The sequence below is a fragment of the Lepisosteus platostomus genome, chromosome 17 (assembly GCF_059453375.1).
Source record: "Lepisosteus platostomus isolate fLepPlt1 chromosome 17, fLepPlt1.hap1, whole genome shotgun sequence".
Lineage (NCBI taxonomy): Eukaryota > Metazoa > Chordata > Actinopteri > Semionotiformes > Lepisosteidae > Lepisosteus > Lepisosteus platostomus.
This window is the reverse complement of record NC_142627.1, coordinates 8,067,613-8,094,007: the sequence shown is the minus strand read 5'-3', so window position 1 is coordinate 8,094,007 and position 26,395 is coordinate 8,067,613. Positions and strand designations below refer to the sequence as shown.

The window sequence follows — 26,395 nt, the reverse complement described above, 5'->3', positions numbered from 1 at the left end:
GAAACCCATTGTGACAAAGATCACTGCCCGTTCTCATTTCCCCTCGCTAGGAGCAGTGCTTGTCGGCAGCGATGATGCGAAGAGGTCAAGCGGTCCTGTCAGCTTTCTGCACAGCCATGCTCATACTGTCCAACCTCGTTTTCCTTGGAGGAAGTCATGTGGGGAAGATACTCTGGCTCAGGATTTTTGTCCAAGGTATGGTGTTTGGTTTTTAAGCTTTCAAGCAGACATCTTGTTGTTTTGCTCCTGATACAAAGTGCTTAACTCTCCGTTGCTTCAGCCTTTTGAGCCAGCTCACCTGAGGAAGGTCAGATGAGACAGGTGGCTTTATTGGTTACAGGTGGGGTCCTCTGAGAGATACTGAAACACATGCAGTACTCTATAATGAGACTGGAAGTTGTTGCAAATGATGGTATTCCTGTTACTCGTGTTAAACTAATATGCTCTTAAACATTCAATTGATAGCCAGTCAGCTAAGTGATATACTGCTTTGTCCTAAATCACAATTGTGAATTTATTAGTTCATCTTTGATCATTTATAGTGATTGTGCTCCAGGGGCATTCTTATTTCCCAATTTGCAGAAGTGCTCGACAGGATTGTCTCTTGCCTCATCTGTTTCTTTCTCCAAAATACAGTAAACCAGCATAACCCTTAATCTTTTCCTAAATGACTGTAATTGACATTTTTTTTAATTCTTTTTGTAACATGTTAAGCTTCTGTGCTCAATTACTGATCTGTTTTAAGCAGCTGTAAGCCATACTTCACAGTGTCTACTTTGGCAAAGATGTTAGAGTTCATACTTTGTAACTAATTGTAAAGGTACCAAGATAAGAAGAGAATCCTAAATCACTCACAGTCTGGTTTTAAGTTGGTCAAAATTGACCAACAACTTTGAGTGTATATGGTAACGTGTAGTAATTGTTAATCTGATGGTAAAAACAAAGTCATTTTCACCTTTCGACTGTGTCAGCTAATTGCAACTGATCTGTTTTTAATGGGACCTTTCAAGCTGAAGGACAACATTCCTTTTTTCCAAAGCTGACTTTTTGAAAGCAGGTACAGTTGCTGGTTATCAGTCAGTTGGCAAATCTAAAGGTTATCAGCAAAGTAACTGCTTTCTGGTGAGCAGAGCACCTACAGTAAATGTACTTTCCCCAAGGCAAAAAGAATCTCGGTATCGGAATTGAACTGTCTTGATCTTGTTTTCATCAGTGCACCTCAGGATTGTATCTGATTCAGGCAGTGAAGGATTCAGGGATTATATTGTGACTTTTTCTCTGTCTTGTGACACATGTACACATTGTGTGATTGCAAGTGTAGGTGCTGTAGATATCCCAATCTCTTTTCAATTTGTTTAGTCTGGTAGATGTTCAATGAAGGGGTGGCTAACTGGGTTGTCAATATTTTTCTTTAAATGTGGCTCATTACAACAATTTCATATTTCTTACAAAGGTTTTAATTTCATTTGGGCCCAGCGGCTATTAGCTGAACTCTCCACCACCAGTGCTGTCAAATACAAATTGATTCAAGCTTTTGTTTTTCCATGTGTGACAGTAGGGGCTTTAGGGGATCTTTAGCCTTTTCAGAGGCTTCTCTTACACATGACATTGCTGTGCGACATTGAGGATGTTTGATACAAAGTTGAGTGGGACTGGGGTTATTCCCGTTTCCTCTCATTTTCATGTTTTTTCTAGCTTTACTAACCCACAACTTCAGAAAGGTAGCAAAATACTTGAATGTAATTTCCTTCTTTTTTTTTTGCTGGTCACAATCAAATGAGGGACTCATACTTAAACCTATTTAAAAAAAAAAAAACTTCAGCCCTGAGATTACAGATGTTTCATTCTAAATCAGGCTGGGAACACGTTGCTTATTTTTGTCAAATTATTGTAAAAGATGCAGTGCATGGTTTGATGCTTTCACAGTTTATGTTGTCTTCCTGCTTCAAATGGTAGCCGTGTAACAACAAGTGTCGCTGATGTGCAGTGATAGGGTAAGCAGTGTCTCTCGACAGAAGCTGTTCTGCCCTGCTTGTTCTGTGCAGCTCCTCACTCCCCAGGCCTCCCTGCAGCATTTCGCTGCCTGAAGATGTAATCCTGTTGGGCACGGTCGTATCTTCATGACGGAAGCATGGATTTAATATTTTATCACACGGAAACAGACAGGGAAGGGGGAGCTCCATGTGAATCAATTAAACTGGCTCCCCAGCCCACAGCCCCCATTACCCATTCCACCCCCGAGTCTCCTTGTTGCCCTGGCTCACCCTCAGAAGCCTCCATTCTCAGTCTTCACCCAGTACCACACACTCCGCTGGCCTCCGCTCTCAAGAGCTTTGCAGTAAAGCAGACTCCATAAAATAATGCGGTAGCTCCTCTTCTTAAGCTTCTTGTGTGCTTCTGTGAACAAATCTGAATGAAAGCGGATCTCAGTTTGGGCCTTCATTTTCATCTTGGCTACCTAGCCTGTAGTAGTTCAGTGAATAAGGCACTGCAGCACTGTAATCCACGTGTAGTGCAGGAGCAGTATACAGTCTCTGGGCAGGCTTACTCTAGTTTCTGAGCCTTACAGGTTAATCGGACTAGGTTTGAAATGCACTTCTTGATTGGAGTTTTAGAATTGTTGTGTTTGTGAGCAGAAGGATGCATACTGGTATTTGCAGGCTTGCAGTTTTTTAACGTACAAAAATAGGTTCAGATGCAGGAAACAAGCATTAATGCACGCAATTATGGTATACACCATTATGGGGGTCAGTCACAAAGTCTACCTTTTGTTTCTGCATGGTGGTAAAGGCTGTTATCGTTTTATTTAGCTTTTTTTCTGATTCACAAATAGGGTTAACTAGCTAATGCTTGTTGCATTACCATGATGGAAGGCAGTACTATCAAAGTTCCCTTTACCTTCATTTGTGTGCACTGAAAGCGATTCAGAAAAAAAATAATGATGGCAGATAGCTTTTACTGGCACAAGTAATACCACATGGTGACTGATATATCACGTCTGACACAATCATTTCCTTTAGCAGTGATGATTTACAGTAAATGTTATATAATATTCTGAAGATGGACTTGATGGAGAAAGGTAAGGTTGTTGTCAGCAGGCAGGGGGATCTCTCGAGTCATTCAGTAATTTTATCAGCACCAATCTTTAAACTCGGAAATGAGCAAACAAAATCTTCTGTTTTTGATCAAAAAGAAAACAAGGCAAAGGCTTCTGCTCAAGACTCAAAGCAACCTGAAATTCTGGTCAGAAACAAAAAGCAAAGAATACAGAAACCAAAGAATTGTGCAGCCCCAGTGTTTTCGAAATTGCCCTGCATTTCCTAGATGACTACGGTGAAGTGTGGGGTTACATTCTAGGAAAACACTGCCGCCAATGTTTGTATAAGATTTTATATTTCAGTTTGCCACTGCAGTCAATCCAGCTGCTATTGATTTTTCTATTACAGGTACATTTTCCCCCTTTTCCATTTTATTGATCAGTTTTGGAACGATGCCTGTAATTCTAAATTGAGAACACAGCCTGAGATTTCCTCTCCTCGCACATTGCTAGTATGTTGTAGTCTGTTTGCCATTTTGTTGTCTGGTTAATATTTTAGTTTCTAGAGGGTCCCCCAAATGTGTGGGGGACTCAGGCCCAGTCACCCTTGTTCACCTCCAGGTATGTGTCTCTCATGTGGTGTGGAAAGGCTTCCAGATACAGAAGAGCCAGGTGTGGTTGTGCAACTCTTAGCAGTTCCTTTGTTTTCTCATTTTGCAGGAAATTGTTAAAAAAAACTGCGTTTTGGTTTCGTTTGGCTATCATGTCAATATTTGGGATTCTGTCAAGAAACAGCTAGATGAAATCCAAAGATTTAGATGGCCTGATTGGCATCCTCTTTTGTTGTAACTGTAATATAGAATATTAAGAGAAAAATACTTTTTTTTTTTGCACAACATAAATTTACACTAACAACTAGGCCGATTCAATTTTTCAGAACAACACGTCAATTGTGCACATAGTGTAGAGTCCTTGAAAAGCTCCTCTGATGGAGTGATCGTGATCAGTGTGGACCACTGTGTTACTGTGCTGACATGTGCTGGTGATTTTTTTATTTACTTATGCAGGACATGCAGTAAAGGAAATAAGTGATTATGTGTTTACAGTGCACAAGTTAGCCAGCAATCTCATTTTCCATGCCAAAGGTTTTTTTTTCTCTTTTACTGGTGCTTTGGAAAGCTTACTTTGTGTTTTCCACTAGCTTTTCTCTTAGAATAACACGTTCTTGAGAGGAGAACTTCACAGTCCTTTCCCTTTCTGTCATATTTGCTTTACCATCACCTTTGTAGTCAGACGTGGATATTTGTCTCTTTTAATGTGCCTGTTCAACATAATCGTCACTTTTTTCCTGTCGGTGGCTTTTTGAGAGAGGTAAAAGCAATCTCAGTGTTTTAATGGGGACAAATGGCCATACTGTCTATTTTTATGAATAACCCTTAAGTGTGCTTTCTGTTACAATGTTGTTATACCTGTTTGGAGTGTTCTGTTAACTAATTATGTGAGACATGAAATGAAAATAATGAAATGGAAAATGACTACGTAAGCTGAAGCAAACCAGAATTGCTCTGAACAGAACAAATATTACAGGAAGCATATCAGACATTAAAGACAAACTCACTCTGTATTTTCTATTCTTATACACTCAGCTAAATCTCACAGTGGATCCTTTTTTAGCAAAGTCCCAAGAATAACATCTAATTTGCCTGTTTCTTCTTTTCAAACACTCACTGTCAGTAACATGGGAAGGTCAACAGCAATACTGATGAAATGATACCCAGTGATCTGTCTTTTTTAATTGTATCTGTTTTTGATCATCTGTCTGTTAAAGAAAAGACAATACTGTATCAAGCTAATATATTATTAGTGCACAGCCTGGGGAAAAGGACAGTAAAAAATTAACATCTCTGTTTCTAAGATACCATGAATTGATGAAGGGCTTAACCAGAGCAGCAGAAGTGTAGTTCTATTTTCCTTTCTGTGTTATCCACCCAGTCCTAATGTAAAAGGTGTGTTTTTCAGGAAAGTAAGTTATATACCTGTACTTGATGTCTAATTCACCTTTCTTGAGTTACACTTCATAATAGAATCTGTCAATGATTGTCATTAATAACATGTCATGAGGTGGAATTTATTTGTACTTAGAGATGTAATAATTTATCATCGGCTTTTGATAGCTTAATAAGTGCCCTTATTCTGAGATGCCATGAGGTGTCTTTACATTCCTGCTTGCTATTAAGCAAAGTGTGTTTGATCATTCAGGGTGACTAATGCATTAACCTATGTGAGAAGGTACTAGGAAGGATTAGGCTTAGTGTGGTACAGTATACACCAGGGCTGTGGTGTGTAATGGGTTTTCTCTAGTTCAGTCTCCAGTCTGTTTTACTTTCTGAAAATAAGATTGTTCTTGTGCCTGTGTTCCATCAACAGCAGTGAGTATTTTTCTCCATGCTAGAAGCTCTAAAGCTCTTTTTGCCTCTCTTTTTCATTCTCTGTTCTCTCCCCATGAAACCTGAGTTTGTAGCAAACGTATTAAAACCTCTCTGAAACTTTTAGCAGCAACCCATTTTTGGTTTAATTAGTGCATCATTTGTTTATTCTCAGATTGTGTCTGCACATCTGTTAATGTAGTCAAAGATCTATTCATTATTGAAATTCTGAGATTTTAATTTATGGTAAATATGATTGATTATCATACACAAATTGCTAAAAAATGCACTATATCGCACCTGCTTTGTTTCATAACTGTCTGCTTAGTGGAAACAAGATTAGTGTTAGTTTCTGCAGTACAAACTGCCGGATGTCACTGAAGGTGACACCTGCACTTTGCATATCATGGGGAAGACAGCTTACAGGTTCAGTAAATGGTTTTTCTATTAAGTGGAATTGATAGTTCCTACAGATGTTGTGTTCGCATTGAAGCAAACCTTTGAGAACAAGAAAAAGATTTGATCATTCTTCAAAATCGAATCCCTTACTGGACAGCACTGGGCATTTTTCTTAATGTACTTTTTGGCTGCTTTCTTATGCATGTCTGCCAGCTGGATTTAAAAACGAAATGGCTACACTATGGAAAAGGTTGCATGCCCATTTCCAGATGACCTTTCTTTTGAAGTCCCATTTGGGACTTCTGAAGGCATTTACATGCAAATGTCCCTGGTCTCAGATCTGAAATGAAGCACATTGCTGTAGCATTTGGAGAACGTTGTGTGTTGCTTCTACTCTGGCCTGTGTTGTCGGAGTCAGAGACATTTGCAGTCACTCCACTAGCTCCTTGACAGTGCAGGCCAGTTCAAAAGCAAAGGGAAGTGTACTGCTGACATCGCTAAGTACAGATGCAGTTCATTAATTGTAACTCTCAAGACCAACGTATTTGCATTTATCTAGAAGTGCATATTAGATTGATAATGCGTTGTGATGTGAATCCTTTAGCACTATAAAACCATGACAGCTGCTGAAGTGTGTATAGCTAGCCAGAAATACGGGAAAGCAAAGGTTTAGCAGCTTTCAGTGGAGCAATATTAGATAACTAAAATTGAGCAGGTGTCAAATACACACAAAGAAGTTGTGTTTGAAGGCCAGCCGGCTGCGTCTCTTTGAGTTACAATCCTGTGTCCTGAGTTGTTTTCTTTGTTAAAATAATTATCATCTGTTGGAATCGCCAGCCTGCATTTCATTAAGCGTGTGGCATGTGTTGACTAAAAGCAGCACAATAATCAATCAAGAATTTCATTAGAGCTACTTAGAAAAAACCCTGCATCTCATTTTACCCTGAACCTTTCTTACAAGAAAAGGCAGCTCATCATCTGTCAGCAGCTCACAGGGGTAAATATAAGGAAGCCAAATAGCTGATGTCAGGTTTGTTTCATATGGCATCATATTTTATGGATTGCATCATGTTGTGTATGCATATTCATACACATTCAAGCCAGTGGTTTATTTGGTTAGTCTATAAATAATCCTCATTTATAAATCCTCCAACTGGTCAGACAGTTTTCCGCAAATTGGTTATTTAATTGGTTATTTAGTGTAATTACCAGCTCGTTGGTTTAGATACATACAGTATATTGCAGCTATTATATTTAGTTATTTTAAATTATTATGTATTTGAGGAAATGTATGAAAATCCCGAAGTGGGCTACATAATCCATTACATTTATACTTAAAGTCTGATCTATATCATGCATTTTGAAAATTTTCTGAAACTGTCTTAGGGAACACGCATAAACACTCTTGGGCTTCTCAGTGCTGATGTAGTTTTTCGCTGCACCTCATTTAAGTGACAGATCATCCCCTAAATCGAGGTCCTACTGTAGCTGTCGGCTGTGATCCTTAAGAGGCCTCCCATCTCTTCTTCTTTTAAAAATGTTAAATTGTGAGCGGGAGGTGAGAGTTTTATTTTCTAATGAACTTACCTCTAACCTGACTCAATGGCACTCAGTGCACTGTCTTGAATGACCAACTGTCCTTTCTGTTTCAAACCCGATTCAGAATATTTCAGAGGCAAATGAAAACTTTGAAAAAAGATATCAAAAAGCAGTACAGGGGACAGATCTTAAGCTGAATCAGAAATACAATATATTAAAACATAACAATAAAAAATACCAAAAGTAATTGTATTTTTGATGTTTATACAGTACATGTACAGAACTATGTGTTTTCTGTGGTATATTTTCACTTAGACTTAGATGTTGAATAGTTTTTAATGACTCATTAATTATGTATGGAACTATTTTGTTTCCTATCACAATAGCATGACCACTGTGGTCTTTAAACTTTCAGCTCCACTGAGTGACCTAGAAAAATCTGCTGGATTAACAGAAAACACTTTTGCACTTGAATTGTTTATTCCTTCAGCCAGCGGCACCTGCAGATATTCACTCTGAACTGAACCAAAACCGTGGCCATTGAGCACAAATGCAGTGATCTTTTTCCACACACTGATTTTACAGTGCTACTGAAATACACCACAGTTAAATGTTCATTTCAAACACTGTCATTTATTATTCAATTTAGAATGGGTGAGTCGAAGACGAAAACTGTACAGTATAACACGCTTAGTTAAGGAGTCATTGCATTGTGGTGCTTCAAGGCAGTTGTATTTGGTATTATGGCCAACCCGACACTCAGACATTCTCTATTATTTCCAAGAACAATATGCTACTTTATGTGTTGTTTGGTACAACGCATAAATCGCAAGTTGCCAACAAACATGCATAAACAAAAAACTGCCTTGAATATCCTTGATCATCTTCTTTAGAATACACTTGGAATGTTCTTGATCAACTACAAATACACTCATACATTCACATTCCAGTAACAACCTGCACTTAGCAGAGGCCCTTAATTCCCACACAATTGGGAATTGGCTGCACCTTAGGACGCCAGCTGCCTGTAAAAGTATTTAGGAAAGAGTCGGAGCTTGTCGGAGTGACACTGGGCAGATCTCAGGGCAAGATCCTCAAAAGCGTTTGTTGCAACCGTTAGACAATTGTACAGGAGGAGAGAGGTGTGGTAAAGACCCGTTCGGTCTAGAAGTCTACACCTTTGTTTTTGAGTCGGCTCACCGGTGAGAAGGAAAAAGGGAAAGAACAAGACCAGTCAAACGGGATTTTTCACTGCCACAGTGATGAAAACAGGGATGTAGAGGGTGACTAGGGAGTGAGATCGGTGGCGGTTCTCTGGGCATGTAATGTCCCTTATCCTCAGGCAGAGTTTATGTGCAGATTCTCTTGCTGTGCTACCTATAAGGGGGGAAACAAGGATATAATAATATAATCTTTATAAATATTTAATATTTAATTATTATAGTATAGTACATGCTTCTTGTAATTCTGTACTTTCAGTCCTGTGATATTTGAGTTAGAATAAGCAGAGAACTTAAGGGCCTGTATTACTATTTTAGTTTGATGAGAAATTTGATGAGTGTTTTTTCAGGTCTATAAAGCACTTGGATTTGAAATGAGACTCCATGATGGTGTCACGTGTCACACATGGGAAATTTCCACTTTCAATTACCTGATGAGGATAGAAAATGCAGAGATGAAAACGAACCTCTTGTTCTTTATTTCTAATGTCTTTGAGGGCTGAATCATCGTCCTACACAACATGAATCAACCCGTTAGCAGTGTAAATGTAAATCTCATTATTCGTACTTTGTTTGATTCCGTGTGCTCGCCTGCAGGTTGCATGGTTTAACTGGTGGAGTACTTTTCCAGAGATTTCCAGATTAATGTGCTGGCAGATTTTGAGAGGAAATCAAATTTAGCATTTTGTAAATTCTATGTGACATTTTAGAAGTCTTGGTTGTCTGTCAACCTCGTCCCATGGGGCTCTGACATTTGATGAGACACACAATGTGCCAACATGACACTTTGCATTGCAGCTGTGAGTAAAGCTAATGGCTGTGTGTATGGAAAGATGTGAAAGGTAACAACCCCCCAGCAAACAATCCAGTGATGAGACCTATGTACCAGCAGCCATATCACTCTGCAACTCACAGCTGGCAGCCCACTGAAGCACAGCAGGTGTGAGACTGGTCAGTACCTGGATGGGAGACCTGGAAAAAACTATGGTTGCTGCTGGAAGAGGTGTTAGTGGGGCCAGCAGGGGGCGCTCAACCTGCGGTCCATGTGGGTCCTAATGCCCCAGTATAGTGACGGGGACACTACTGTAAACAGGCGCCGTCCTTCGGATGAGACATAAAAACTGAGGTCCTGACTCTCTGTGGTCGAAGAGAAAAAAGTAGGGGTGTAATTTGGTGTCCTGGCCAAATTTCCTATTGGCCCTTACCAATCATGGCCTCCTAATAATTCCCATCTATGAATTGGCTTCATTACTCTGTTCTCCTCTCCCCTGAGAGCTGGTGTGTGGTGAGTGTACTGGCGCACTATGGCTACCATTGCATCATCCAGGTGGGGCTGCACATTGGTGGTGGTGGAGGGGAGTCCCCACTATCTGTAAAGTGCTTTGAGTGGAGTGTCCAGAAAAGCGCTATATAAGTGTTAGCAATAATTATTATTAATATTACCTGCTAATGAGGGATTGCAAAATGAGGCCCTATCTTTGTCTCAGTCAACAGCATATGAAGAACTCCCTTTTGCATGATGCTAGTTGAATATGCCGGAGTCTTCTTATGATGAATTATTTAATAGTGTTAATTTAATTTTAGGGAGATGAGTTGCTCTTTCATGGCAAAATGGGAAAAGGGAGCTGCAGATATAGAAATCATGATTTCACAAGCATAGCGTTCCCATAGATACACCTAGTAAAAACTCAAATGTCTAACTAGAACAATACATACTGTTCATTCTGTGACATCTGTCAAAAATGACCTTGAATTTCCTAACCTTATTCTAAAAAAGACTGACATCAGAACAGGGTTTTTCTGCTAAGCTTTGGTCATTTTCTTTTCTTAATCAGAGGTTTGAAGTGTCAGGTTGATTATTTGTGTATGACCGTGTTCAAAGTCAGAAGAAGATAATGGCATTTTTCAGCCCTTTTCAATGTTACTATACAGCCAGGAATGCATGAAGTTTGATGGATTGTCAAGTTGATTTCTATCACTGCAATACAAGGGCATGCCTGAAAGTGTGCATTTCAGATATGGCATTGATAATGCCCACACTGAAATCTGTTTGGCAGACATAACTTTTATTTGAGTCATGATCATGTTTAGTTCAAAATGAATTAACTTTTGGTTCCAGTTTGTTTTGGAAAATTAAATTTGCATCAGTTTCAAGGTTTATAAAGAAACCTTGAGATTTCTGCATCTCTGATAATAATGTATTTTGGTTCACTGCTTCACTATGGAGATGATTTTCGTGTAATGCTGGTGTTTTGTTGGATATTATTTTCTGCTTCTCTCAATACCCTTCTCCTCACAGCATGAATAATTCAAAGAGTGGAAAAAATCTAAATAATTTCCCCAAGATCAGTGCTTGGCATAAATTAAGAAACACAGCTTATTAGTAATAAAACAGAATTAATTTGAATATGATGTGATATAATGATGTAATATTACTGTATAACTGCCTTAAATATATTAGAAAGCACCTAATTATAATACCTTGTTTTGTAGCTTTTTTAATATATTGCTAGATTGAGGTAATTAAACTTACTGGTATTTCACATAAATCCAGGATGTTGCCTAAACTAGCATTAGAGAAAGCTGCAGCTGTAAAACATGATCATGATAAATGCTGATCATAGTAATAGAGGATTGAAGATGATTTATACAGTAGATCTTCCATTGCATCTCATGATATGTTGATATCACGGCAAAAGTATTATTTATTATGATATCAGGGCTTCTGTATTATTTTCAATTTCACAGTATTACAATTTTTGGTCCATACTCATTATTTTTATTTCTTCGGATATAATTTAGTGTATTATTCTAGAATTGTATTCAGCATACAGTATATCACGAACCACAAGGGTCACAATCAAAGCAGATTCTGCCGGGGGAAGAAAAGGCCTATTTATTTCCAAATGGTATAATGTTTTATTTAAAATTTAGCATCAAAGCTACATTTTCAGATAAATATGACCATGATCCAACACATCCTGCTCTTGGGCATTTCTTCTAATTAAGAATGGGAATTAGCCTGAAAGACTGTCTCCCACATCAGTACATCCAGAGATCTGATAGTCGTGACCTGCTGGGTTATTTCCATTGATTTCCATCCGATTGCATTTTCATTAAATGGAAATGCTGCAGAATAATAAGAGGTTAACGTGTTTGCCACATGGAGGAGTAGGGGAGAAGAGGTACCAGGTTGGTTTGGGAAACGTAGTTCTGGCATGCAACTTCAAAATGAGTTCAGTGCATACCGGACGGTATTCTTTAATGTTGTGCAATAAAGAGCTTGTGAAAAGCAGAAAGAGAGAAACAGGAAAGTGTGTCCCTAAACCAGTGACAACCTCACGCTGCACAAAGTAACCTTTTTGCACTGTCACAGACTTGCACAGATGTAGTGAAGGAGTAACACTTTCAATAATAGTTTAACCCAATGCAGGCTTCCATACATGAATAAATAACTTGCATGTGGTATGTAACTGTATGAATTATGTTACCTTCTAACCAAGCATCGTTTTGACCTTCAGCATTTTTCTACGACAAATCTTTTGGCAGAGATTTAAATATCAGTAAAGCTGTCACTGTACTGTGGAATACAGCACATATCTAGGTATATAGCAGTACTCTGTGTAGCTCTCCAAAGTGGGATAAATGGTCTCCTCTCTCTCTTTGAAGGGGATTATCCCACTGTACTGAGATCCCCTGAGTAGCTCATGCCATTGTCTGCTTACAGTCAACATCTTGACTAATCAGGGACTTGGTAGTCCTACTTGTAACTTTAATATGCTGCTGTGCTGTTCTGTCGGGTGGTTTTAGGTGGAAATGTGCCATTCTGTCATGATCCCTATAAGCTATTAGAGTGCCCAGATGTTCGATTCAGTCTTAGTGAAAGTCTCTTATATGCAAATCAGAACACAGATAATCAATTTGATAGATGGTAGCTGCTGGCTTCAAAAACCTTAGATCTTCGCTGACCTTGGCGAAAGACATTCGTGCTGCGGTAGCTAATGCTTATGATAATAAATGACTGCGTGCTTCATATATGATTTTTAAAACTGTGAAAGATTTATAGAGTTTGATTAATGTGTATATATTTAATAGCTGAATAACATATCATTAATCTGATTCAGTGTGTCTGCTTTGAACCCCTGCTTTACTTACTTTAATGAAATTGCATGGCTTTGGGGCAGTGCGATAAGGATTAGTTTCATGAAATGACCATTTAGGATCTCCTGAGATTAACCCATCATCTTTGGGGACTTCTTTGAAACTGTGGTCACTGTACATGTCAGAGTAAGGCAGCAGTGTGTTATTATTCAGCACTTTGTGGAAAACAATGAAAACTGTATTTGCCTTTGGAGGTTTGTCATTACACATAGTATTACCACTGTGTGGCTGGTCTGAGTAGATCTCAAAATCTGAAGAGACCTGGGTCCTGTCAGTACTGGGATGGGGGATCTCTAAGGGTAATCAAGTCACTGCCCCAGCGTGCTGACTGCAGAAATTGTGATGTATGTAGTACCTTCCTTCAAACATTTTAAACAGATTCCAGAGTATGTGGCCATAAAAGGTTATGGTGCACTATTTGTAAGAGTAGGGGTGTTTACTCAGGTGGCTAAATTCCACTCTGAGCTTATACAATATAGTTGCCCTAAAGCTTAATTCAGTTGGTGAGGCAGACTGGTTTCACCCCCATATCTCCAGTGTACTGAGAGCTGGCCCATAATGACTGGTCATCCCAGGTGGGGGCTGCCCTTCACCGGAAACTCCTGACCATCCACTTCAGTGAGAGTCTTCAGTGAGAGTCTTGGGATCCTCCTGGAATGAAAAGTGATATGCAAATCTAGTGTAAATTGTAAGCACTCTGGAATAGAATACAATTGAATGTAACAAGGAGCTGTTTTAATGGATTTTCTTCAAGAAACAATAGCATTAAAAAAATACAGAGACGTAAGGACTTGGGTAGTGTTGGTATCCAGGAAAGAAGAGGAGAATGTTTTGGGTTGAGATTCATAGGCTGACGCCACATGCCCGTCTGCCCGAGTGTGTTGTTTGTGCAAATTCCACAGTTTAAAATCACCTTCATTTTCTATATATGCGTAGCTACAGTTTTAATAAAAACAAACCTCAAACCATATTTTCTGATAAAAATCTTCTTCCTTTGGTACTGAAGAGGAATGAGAATGTCGAACCAAGCATTAATAACAAATTACATTGATTAAGTTTGCAATTATGTTTCAAGGTTGATTGCCTTAGTTATGTGCTAATGTATGCTATGAATAAACATTGTAATAAAGTTAAATCCTGGAGAAACAAATTACTAAAAAAATTGACAAATACGGGATTCAGCCTGTAATATTTTTGCTGTTGTGCTTCATACAGATATCTTGGAGGAACCAAATGTATCAAGTCCTCAGTTTTATTTAGTGATACCATTAATTTGGTGCCTCAGAATTCTCCTACTAATTAGCTGTTTTCCTACCACTCAACAAATTGGGAATGCTAATGTTCTGAATAATGAATACACCCCAAAATGCATTAGCTATCTACAGTAAACACATTCTTCTTTTACTTGGTTCACATCTTTCATCTAATATCTGCTTCGATACGCAGGGGGTAGTCAAATACCCACAGACCACAAGAGTGTATGCTTGTTATTCATTATTCCCTGCTAAACTCCTTTAACCCCGCAATTAGAAGCTTCCAAATATAATCTAAACTTTGTGTTGTTTAAATCACATCCTAATAATCGCCATAGTTTGAATACTGATTACAATGCTGTAGTTAAGGAAAAGTTCACTCTTTCATTTTTTCTGCTAAATTTACTAATGCATTTTATTCCACAGACCATTAAGACAATGGTTCCTTGTAAAATAACCATTCGGTTTTGATCCACAATACTTATTCCCCCTCTGTAACACCCAGGTATTGCAGGCCCTGGAGTTCTTATTTTTAAACAAACCAATCTCGTCTAGAAAACTGTGCTTTTGCATTACTTTTATGATGAACCTTTGGTGACCTGTGTTATAGGCTTTGCTGTCTGTATTATGTCTGTAAATGCTGTCTGCATTTTATTAAATTAGCCCTCCTAAGTACTCAAAATCCGCTCCTTTTAAATCGAATGTTTGTCATTAGATCACAAGAAAGTTACATGGCTATTTGGCTCATCTGGCTGATAAAAGTACTGTAACCTACAGATCTACTGCAGGAATCGAATTAAAAGATCCATTAAAGTCAGATTCATCTTCAGCCCCCAGTTAAAGGAGTTTATTCTCTCGCTCTCTGTGTAAAGGAGTGTCTCCTGATTTGTGTGCTGAATGCACAAATTCTCAGTTCTGCTCGTGTCTGTCGGTCTTTGTGCTGTTGATGAAATTTAAATAATGATCCTAAAATATCCGATACCTGGTGTCCTTTGAGGGATTCGATACTGTCGGTGTCTAACCTATGATTCAGTTCAATTCAATTTATTTTATATAGCGCCTTTCACAACAAGGTTGCCCCAAGGCACTTAACAAAGCAAGTGACAAAGCAGTGTTGTTCCTCCAAGTACAAAGTCAGCCAAGTGCTTTTGTACACGGAGTAGAAAGGCATTGCACTTTTTTTCTTTTATTGAAATAAGAATTCAATTCTAGTGAAATTCAGCATAGGGTCTATATAGTAAAATCCCCGACAGTGTCCAGCATGGGATGGAGAAGTGAAGAAGACTGTTCCGCCTCCTGGCAGAGAGTGTCTTTCAGAACAAATCATGTTGTTGGTACATGTAGAAGTTAGTACAAGTCCCCAGATTCCCATTCCCACTTGTCATTTTCCTGTTTTCCTGACTTTAACTTGTCAGGAGAAGTCTGACAAAGTTCCTGTCCCAGCCATGCTTTCAAATTAAACCGTTTTTTAATTTGTTGAACACGACAAATGTATTTTTCCGAGCTCCTATTGCATCTGTCAAGAGGTTGTTATTGCTATGGCAAAATGTTATAAAATACTTCCTTTAACTCTGATAATTTTGTTTGAGCTTTTGAAATAAAAAGATTAACGTGCTCGGCCTCTAAATATGTAGTTTGCCTGCACGTCCTAAAATTATATTCATACCAGCTGAAGAGAAGAAGATAAATATTATTTTAAAATTGCATTATGCTTCATTAAGTGAACATTTCTAAAAATCTGTCCAGGAATATCCCATTATCCTGATTAATGGTGCCATGGAGTATTCATTATACATGATTCATACAATTTCTTTAACTTGTACTATTTCTTGATATATTAATAATACAGAATAGAGATGTGTGAGATGAGTGTTAGGTAGCCTGAGGTAGAATCCCTGTTTAGGAATTGTTCATTACTACTATATGGAGTAATAACCTTTGAAAATAATAACAAAATTATTTTTTATACCTCATACAAAAACCGTACTAGTTTTGGCATATTTTAAGGGACGTTCTACTTGAGAAATTGTATTTATAGCTGAATCAAACACTCTACCTGGTCAAACATACAGCACAACCTGGAGACATAAAACAAATCTCTCACTGCGTTAAATCAGCCATGCAGAGTGTAAATAATAGATCCCGTTCTTTCTCAGCTTATAATGTTCCTCTAATTATAGAGATACTACATAAGTAGATACTATGAGCATCACACAAAAATATCCATTAATAGATCTGAAAACTTCTATTTGAAAAAGCCTCGTCTGATTTGTTTTATGCAAGAAACTGCTTTTTGTTCCAACCAAATGATTTTAACAATACAATGTCAAATTGAACTGTGAATTCCGAATGCAGAGTAATCGATCAAGGGTACAAGCTCGCAATCAAACTCATGTAAAAGAAACAGATCCTGGGGAAAAAAAAATGCAGGTTCCTTGTTTTACCTGGATCCTGCATCTGTCAAGCACAGATAAAAAGTAAGGTATTATTACTTTTATTACTTTATTACTTATTATTAACACAGATTGTAGTTCATGGCTTCATTATTTGTTTTAGTAGTGCATGTTATCTGTGACTTCTGACCTCACTGGCTGTCATTGTCATCACTGTGTCAGAAGAATAATGTCCATTCCACTGTCTCATATCGCTACAGTGAAACTGGACTGGACACCTAGGATGGGATAAGTGCCTCTTTAGCGTGTTTTACAAGGACACACACTTGCTCACTCATTTTCCATTGTGAGTATTTGTGGGATTTGTGTAATTCTTGAGGCATTTTAAGTATGTCAGCCAAATAATTTAAACAAAAAATTAGTCTTATTTTAAAGTTCCATATAAGTAATAAAGGAAAGCACTTAAAGTGTACTTACCTAGATAAATACAGTAGCTTCTAATTGGACTAATGATGAAATGCGATAGACACTCCTTCTCCAAACCCATTTTTCAGAGCTGAAGTTTATTCTCCTTGAGCAGACTGCTGTATTGCTGTGCTAAGCCAGTCAGTGCTTATAGGGAGTTCTTTCACTCAAACAGGCAGTGCAGGACTGAAAGCTACCATCCTGAATAAATCCTGTATAAATGTGTGTTAAACATCTCATGAAGCATCACAATGTATACAGATTCCAGCCCTTCCAGCAATTCCTACCCATTCAGTTAATGTATTTTTCTAAAATAAAAAAACATTTATCGTGGCCTGTTTGAACCACAGCATATATTGTCAACATTGTTAAAAAATGTTTTATTATGGATATTTAGGGGTAATTACATGTGGCTCTCCAGAGCACTAATGGTGCTGTTGTTTTAAGAAAACCGATTAATCTAATTTGATTTCTGGGCCCATTTGGAGGCTGAAGTGTTGACATTTTCCTCAGAGTGACCTCTATTACCCAGGAGCATGCCTGAAGCAGAGTCCGACTCTGCACAAAGCATCATTGTAGACACGCAGGAAAGACAGCAATCACCTCCGAGTCCCAAAGCAATTAGGGAAGGAGAATTTGAGAGGCAAAATTCTGTTTCTGAATGGGAAATGGAAGAGACTGCATGGTGTTTATGTGGTGGGACACTTTATAGGATATACAGCATTTATAAATAAATTACTGTATTATTAAGGTGGTGGTTGTTGTTGTTGTTACAGCACACTGAGACATTGCCATCACAAAGAAAAAGCAATAATGAGACAATGTGTTTGGTGTTTAGCTTGACTCAGTGCATTTTGCCACATCACATGGAATGGTAACCCTTTTCGAGTTGTGGCCGCCCAGGAAACATAATTCCCAGGTGGTCTTCCTAAGCACGTCTGCAAATCTGATCCACTCTATCGGACTTTAAGAAAAGATGCCTTCTAGCTAATAAGCCCTGGGCATCTGTGCTCACTCCCCCTTCAGCTGGTTCGGGCAATGAAGACCTCCTGTGTCGCAGTGTTAACTCTGTTTCTGTCAGTTTTTAAGCTAAAGCCAGAAGCATGAGACACCGAGATGAGTGCCTGTAGGCTGCAGATTGCTCCCACTCACCATGAGTTCATACAGCTTAATGTGATTTAATTAACTCTGATGGTGATGATGATGATATTTCCTATTGTATTTTTTAGTGGTGGTGGTGTAAGAAGATGGACATCGCTTTGAGATATTAGATATATTTAACTTCGCCCATGTAGGCAGATGATAGCGTGGGACAGTTTTAAATGTGCCAGGAGAACTGGCTGAAAAACCTCAACAAAACACAAGTGATATTTCAAAGAATGCTTAATATTATTTCATATGGGATTCAAAATGCCAGTGGCATGTAAAGAAAAATCTATTTGTTGAATTCGTTTGTAAAGCAAACAAGAATGGTGGAGTTGCACTTCCAGCAGATGAACTTTAAACGTGCTTCATAAACTTCTTTCTGTCCATTATCGGAAAACTGGTAACTGCTGGCGAGGGTCATAGAGCCCTGAGCATGTCTTGGAAGTGTGGTGTTTAAGACGGGGGTCTGAGACAGACCCGTGTCACGTTTTATTTCTGAATTTTTGAGTGTTATTTTTTGAGAAAATTTGCGATAATATGCACATGCTGTACAGTAAGGGTTAAAGTCATGAAAAAGATATGCACTTCCCCACGTTCAAACAGAATTCTTTAAAGTTATTCACTGGAGCAGGAGAATGCAGGATTATTGCTGAAATACATGGGCAGGATTACATCACATAGCCTAATAAGATCTTTGCATTAATCATCAAAGGATGTTACAGAAAATCCTCTTTGGTGTGATCTAGAAATACCAGTGGAGCCATCAGTGGACACAATTAACGCCTAGTCTGTTTCTATCAACAGACTAGAAAATCACACTGTCTGCATTTATTGAGAAAGGCTCTAGGCCATAAAAACAGATTCAACATAATAGCATTAAATATGATTTTTGAATCAGACTGTGGGTGACAGAAAGTGCTTCTTTGTATTAGGTCTTGAAAAGGCACATCTCAGAGAATGCCAAGAAAACCTTCATTTCAACTGCTAGAGTTTATAAAATAACATGATTAGATTATTTTATTTGGTTTAGAGGAGTGGTCCTTCTCACCTTATCATGAGGAAACTGTCCTTTAGATTTTCTGGGTGTAGTCGAAATTTGCCTGAAGATCATGTCAGCCATAATTAATAAAATCGAGCCTTGACCGGAGTGAAAGCTTAATCATTCTGTGGCTCTCAAGCACTCTAGTTTAAAAAATAATCAATCAGATTTCAAGGTATTATAAGTACCTGTCATTTACAGTCCTGGGTGAAAATGTTATTTTTGTAAATACATAGACGTATTTTTTATGTTGTGTCACAGAGATTTTAATTCACTTTTCTTCAGTGTAGAGGGACGTTAATGCTCGCAGTGTTTCTTTTCACGCCTTAGAATTGAAGGTATCATGTACTGTTCTAGAACATAAGAATGTTTACTCGGCCGTGTTGTCAAAGCGCATACCCTGGCTTTTTTCAAGAAACAGCTGCATGAGATCCTTGGATCAATTAACTCCTAACTACCAAACGAGCTCGGTAAGCCAAATGGTCCCCTTTTATTCATAACGTTTCTTACGTTCTTAATTTGTTTGACAATCCTTGAATTCCAACACTATCACAGTTGAAATCTTTTCGCAAATTGTTCATATATAAAGTAATCCCAGATTAATCACCAAAGATTAGTAACCATTGATCTAAGATTTACAGTCCTTTAAGTGTAATCCATCTAAAATGATACACTTTCCAACATTTGTAATGTGATTTAAAAAATGAAGGAGCTGACAAAGTTAATTATTTACATGTTGTGTTTCAGAGCTGTGACCTCTTTTAATCACTGTGGCTGAGCCATGTAGACTAGACAGCTTTCAACCCTGAAAGAAACCAAAATACAATTTGCTTGTACACATTGATTTTCAATATACATACTGATGATGATAGGTGAGCCCCTTCTCTTGAGACAATGAAGCTCCAGAGCTTCTTCTATACAAGTAATAAATCACGAACTGATCTTTAAGGGAAACTTTTTCACCCCTACAGCACATCAGAGCACCGGATAGTTGTTATGTAATGGATTTCTTGGTGTAAGATCATACCCACAGATTGTAGCTCTGATGCAATACTTTTACTGTTGCCTTATTTGAATTTGACCGGCACCATGATGTTGTACAGCTGCGGATTTTATAGTCCTGCTATTTTAGTTTTACTGGCCCTACCCAAAATGTTTAAAAAACCCATCCAGATTAATAATGTAAAACTAGGCATCCCTGCATCATTTCATTTCCTTTAGAACAGGAAGCATCCAATCTAAACTTAACTCACTGGTTAGATCAATAATTGATGAAGATATGAGCCCAAGATATAAAATAAGCTGTTTCTAATATCCAGGTCTGCCCTTGTATTTCTGTGCTCACTGTTTGTGTGTGTGCTTTTCCAGGCTCCACCCTGTATCAGTAAATAGTCTTTTTCATGACCGCACTCACACAAGGGGTGAGAGACTCTAAAACATACTCAGAATGCTGAATTACCACTGCAAACAAATAGATGTTACAGATGGATGATAGGGTGTATTCAGCTCTTTCTCAGCCCAGGCCAGCCAGAATAAAAACAGATTACTTCTGTCCTGGGGGAAGAGTTTTTATTAGTGGAGGAAAACTGCAGCAGTTATTGCCATTGATGGTGCTCTAGCAGTCCCTAATAGGTTAAGATGGGGTGAACGCACTACACAAAGCAGGTGGTGCAATATTAATTTTCCCTTAGGCTTTCCTCTTCAATAGAGGTTATATAGTACATGTCTGTCGGGTTCTCCCTGTGGAGCTGCTCGATGTATGATGTATACACCTCATTGAAAAATAATCATTTTTCATTCTTTACAGACATTGTTTGTGGTTTCATGATTTTGTGCGTTATCCATTAGGTCTGATTTTCAGGTGCAAAGAAATATTTGCACCCCGTGTATAAAATGTTTTGCATGTGTGGCAAACCACCTTGCAGGGCAGAATAAATCTTTTAAATCGAAGTGTAGACTCAGTCACAGGGCTTGACTCAGCTAGACAAACGACCCTTTAGTAAAAGATATGACCAAATCTGCTCTTGAAAGAGCCGAGTCTGGAGGTGTCAAGAGTGCACAAGCCCTGGAGCAGTATTGACCGAGAAGCCTCCGTGCAGCAGGTTTGACGGGTTACACTTAATTCATCAACTTCTTCGGATTTGGAACAATTTTGTTTTGAGCAGTGAAGCGGGCTACTTGTTCAATTAAGTGGTTTAGAGATCATTTGAAATGAAAATACCCTGTAGCTCTCGGGGACCTCAGTTGGCCCTTTGTGACTAAATTGAACCAATGACCTTGCTAAAATACTGAAAGTTTTCCGGGTCCTTACAAACTGATGACTTCAAGGTACCCCGTAAAACGTTCTGAATGGGTTAGACACCCTGAAACGGACCTTCACCTGCATGGACTACACAAGAAGTTCAAGTGATTTCGTTCTCAGGGAGGAGGTAGTAGGCTCATATATACTATCACTGTTTTCAGAACCAGCTTTTCTTGTCTCAGTACCACCCATCACTAGTTCAAATATCTTCTTCATAAAAACCTGCCTTCTCAGCAGAATGTCTGATTGCAGTCTTCACCTTGACATGACGGCGCTTTTAGACTTGCCAGCAGGATTTTAATGTACAACAGCACGTATTGAAATAAAAACCCTGATACATTGAAAGCCATATAGGCCTTTATTGGATTAAGGACTGGATGGCTGAAAGCAGAAGGCAGCAAATTTCTCCTTTACAGGCTTATCAGAATAAAGATGTTTTGCGTAACAGTTAAATAAACTGAATTTCTAGGCTTAAATAATACCTTTGTTTAATTTAAATGTGATTGCTGGAAAGCAGGTTAAAATCAAAGGAGTACATTGTTGCTGTGAGCGACGTGCTCTCTCCAGGCGTCTTCCAAACTTATTTTTTAGCATTAGATCCTCATTGAGTGCAATGGTCCATGCACTGCAGAATATGAACAGGCAATTGAAAAAGGTGGTGTGCTAAATACAGTGCCCTCCAAACGTATCGGGACAAGAGTTCAAATTAGCTCATTATAACTGTGTGCTTAGGAAATTTGGATTTCAAAGCACAAAATGAATATGAGACAAAAGCAAAGAATATCCCCTTTTGACTATGGGTATTTTTATGCATTAATGTTTTACCGTTATGCAACAACAGCACTTTTTTCAACCCCATACCCCCCCAACACGCACACACGCATTTTAGATGAGCTCAAGTATTTGGTCAAAGGGTTTCACGTTGCAAACATTTCACACACATTAAAGAGCTGTGGAGGTCTATGCATGATTCTGGGCTTTGAAACTGCTTCTGAAGTTTTGGATTAGTCAGCAAAAACCAACATGAAGACCAAAGAACCCGCTATGACAGAAAAGAAGGCCGTTTTGACAGTGAAAGGAAAGACAATGACTATCAGAGAAATTGCTGACAATCTGAAATGTTCTTAAGAAAAAGGAAACAACTGGGGGAGTCGAGAACAGGCAGAGAACAGGTCATCCCTTAAAGAGAAATGTGGTGGATGACAGACAACTGTTTCTAAGTGTAAAGAAAAAAACCCAAATTTCTGTTAGTATAATCAAACATAATCCCCAGAGTGTGGGGGTGCAAATCTTGAGTACCACAATCCGCAGAAGACTTCACCAAGAAAAATTCAGAGGCTGTACTGCAAGGTGTGAGCCCCTAATCAACAGCAAGAACAGAAGAGCTCGATTGGAATTTGCAGAAACTACAGAGATGAGCCACAGTAGTTCTGGAACAAAGCTTTATGGACAGATAAAACCAAAATAAACAGCTATCAAAGTAATGGAAAGTCTAAGGTGTGTTGAAAAATAGGAACAGCCAATGACCCCAAGCATACCACTTCTTAGTCAAACATGGTAGAGGGAGTATCATGGCTTGGGCATCTATGGCTGCTTCTGGAACAGGCTCAATGGTCTTTATTTATGTCTTAACTGAAGATGGCAGCAGTAGAATTCAGAGATAAACAGATCTTTTCTGCAAATATAAGAAAAAATGGCACCAGATTGGTCTGCACTTCATTATGCAGCAGGACATTAACCCGAAACATACTGCACGCTTAACAAAGGAGTTTATCAGACAGAAAAAGTGTAACATTACAAACTGACCTGGAGGCAGAAAGCCTGGCCAACAAGCAACAACTTAAAGAGGCTGCAGTTAATCCTGGCAAAGCATCTCAAGTGAAGAAACAGAGTCTGGTGATGTCAATGGGATGGAACCCTGATGCAGTTACTGCAAGCAAGGGATCTGTAACAAATACTGACCTTTCCACCTCTTTTTAATTTGCTTGACGTTAAGTGACCAAATACTTGTGGTCATCTACTGTACATTTTGGGGGACTGAGCACAACATCTGCTTTGTTTGAAATATGCTTGCGTGTTTGCAAAATATATACTAGAAATAAAATGTGGCCTTCAGAATGCTGCCTGAGAATCATTTGTTTTATGTTAATTTCAATTTGTTGTTTATACAACAGGGAAATGGTAATTTTAGGTTTTTGTCCCAATACTTTTGGAGGGCACTGTATATGCAGAAATCACATAGCACAAATATTTTGGATGGCTTGCTTTTTTCAAGCATTTTCTTGGTTATAATCATTCAGTTGATATAAACAAGACCAACTTCCATAAGAATTTGATAACCAAATGATTTTTGCTCACGGTGTGTGGATATTACAATTCAAAAGAATCTATGTACATTGAATATCATTGAGTATCCTGAATGTATTTTCTGTAGGACTCTACCTTGACTGATCTATTCTGTGCATGAAGAATACTACATTTTTACATTCAGGCAAACAAAGATACACAATTCAGTCACTATTTAGCGTTTCTAATGTTTTTGAAGAAAAATAAAACTTGGCTGATCTGAGCCTAGTTATGGTCTTTATCTCTATTTTTTTAAACTACTGTATCTCTCAAGATTTTTGCCCATTACTTTTGGATGGCATCTGCACATTTTAAGGTGTGCAATCATCAATAATATGTATCGATTTGACTTGATGGTTCCCCAGTGGCTGTTCACAATTTATGGCAGATGTAATAGAAGCAGGTTATGCTTTGTCAGCAAGTGGAAAAAAAGGTGGCCTGGAGGTGGATGATCGAAATCTGAAAACTGCAGTACCAGAAGAGCTGGCTGGTGTACAGTATGTGAGTTTTTGAGATCTCTGGAGCGATGCATAATTATAACAGGATCATTTCACATGCTGTCTTTTGTTGCACACAAGCAGTCCAATGCATGACTTTGGCATTATCTTATCAGTTTATCCTTCCATTAATCTATTTTCTAACTGCTTTATATAAAACTCAGTCATAGACAAGGCAGGTTACACACTGGATGGGACATCAGTCCATTGCAGGACATGCATAAACACACACGCGCACACACACCAGGACCAGTTTTCCCAGAAGCCAATTAACCTAACACAGTCCCACGTCTTTGGACTGTGGGAGAAAATGGGAGCACCCAGAGGCAATCTCATATGAGCATGGGGAGAACAAACAAACCACGTGTAATAGCACCCCAGGAATTGAACTGAGGGCCCCAACATTGCCAGGCAGCAATGTTAACCAATGCTCCAACCTTTCACTCTTTTCAGTTTAATTGAAATTACCTCAAGGGTTTCAGATTGCTCCAGTACAAATGAATCATGTCAATGGACCAGAAGAAATTGTTATCATGATGGCAGTCAGGGAATATTCCTCATTTGATTGTTAATGGCTAATTGTCAGCTAGCTTGATCTGTGTAAATAAGTTCCTCTTTTTTTCCACTTGTGTCCTGTGACTGATGTTACACTGTTGATTCTGAAGAAGTCTGTTGGGTTGTTTTTTCCATACCAATTTAAAATTCAGTTCTTTCAGTTAGTGTAGGACATAAATGTAATAGTTTGTCCAGACCCAATTCTCTTGACCTGTTCAAACCTGACGATTGTACAATTCAACAATTTTAACCTAGCATCCCCTGATTTACATTCTGAACTTTGAACTACAGTATGGCATGGCAAAATTATGGTCTGTTTTGGATTGTCCACATTATCTCGAAATTCTAAATAATCATCAATATAAACAGCTTAATTCTACTCATCAGGGGCTCCTTCAAGTTCAGTGTTGTTCTAGTGTTTAACTGTGAACTGCTGAGACTAAAATTACTCATACAGAGAATAGAAAAGAGAAAAGCTCCCACCTCACTGTAGATTTTCACAATTACTCTTCTTTATCACTGTTTATTAATGAGAAGTTTCCAGACTTGTTGGCCGCTCATCTTTCTTCAGTGTGAAAGACATCAAGTGTGTCACTGCATTTCTGCCACCTGTCTTTAAACCTCTGAAGAGGGACGTCATCTCGCGTCCCTTCTGAACATTGCCAGCATATTGGAGAATTGCACATGGTCTCAATCCATCATCTATAAGCCTTACGATTGAACACAGCTCTACTAATGACAGACACTGCTGTGCATTACATTGGAATTGTTTCTCTTCCCTGTGTTCCTCTCTTTACCTCCTAGTGTTTATTGTCACATTATACAAGTCATGGAGACAGTGGCTCTTCCTAAAATCTTCAGGGGCTGTTGAAGAATCTCATGAACTTGTAAATGAACATTTTGCAGTTCTCCAGGGAGTCTACAGTGTAAATGGATCATTCACTGGAACAGACCTCCCAAAAGTGCTTTTTACTGGAGACTATTGAAATTGCTTTTAAACCCCTTCAGAATCGTAAAATAAGTCAAGGATTTTCCCCCTCCAGCTGGGCTTGCTCACAGTTGTGATTTTCAGTCCAGGTGAAGAAATGAAGTAAGCTCTTTGTTTCAGACACACATGAAGAGTTTTTTTTCTGGGGTTTCCAACTGTTTTACAGTGTGTGTGGTTTACAAAGGAGAGCCCACAGTCATTTGCATACATCCCAGTACCACTGAGCAAAATCAGTAGAGTTCTAGTCTATCAACATCTTTGAACGTTTTCAAGCCGTGCTCATAAAATATTCCTTTAACTGAATTTTGTAGAAGAGTGATAAAGTGCTTCATGGAAATGATTAAGTGTGGAAGTTGAATGCACTTTGGAAGTGCATATAAAATTTAAAAACCAGAGCAGGAGACTTCTTTACCTATAGGACTGTGGGAGGAGTGTGGAACCCAGACAAGCTACCCAGCCATGGTGTTAAAGCTGATACCCTTACGTATATCATGAATTAGGTCCTTGGATCAATTAGCTATTTACTATCCAATGGGTTGGAATGGGCTGAATGGCCTCTCATTTGTAACCTTTCTTATGTTCTTATGAATGGTGGCGTAGTGGTTTAGCACTGCTACCTTGTAGCTCTA

The 26,395-nt window shown here is 38.6% G+C and overlaps 1 protein-coding gene across 5 annotated transcripts in view; it reads left to right on the top strand.

The window, feature by feature from the left end:
* Positions 1 to 26,395, top strand: part of hhat (hedgehog acyltransferase) — an 88,598-nt gene that overhangs the window by 56,964 nt on the left and 5,239 nt on the right. For all 5 annotated transcript variants that reach the window (XM_088609525.1, XM_088609526.1, XM_088609527.1 and 2 more), the window contains one exon: positions 51 to 195. In XM_088609525.1, coding sequence (XP_088465651.1) covers positions 51 to 195 — 145 coding nt within the window. The remainder of the gene's footprint in view (positions 1 to 50; positions 196 to 26,395) is intronic.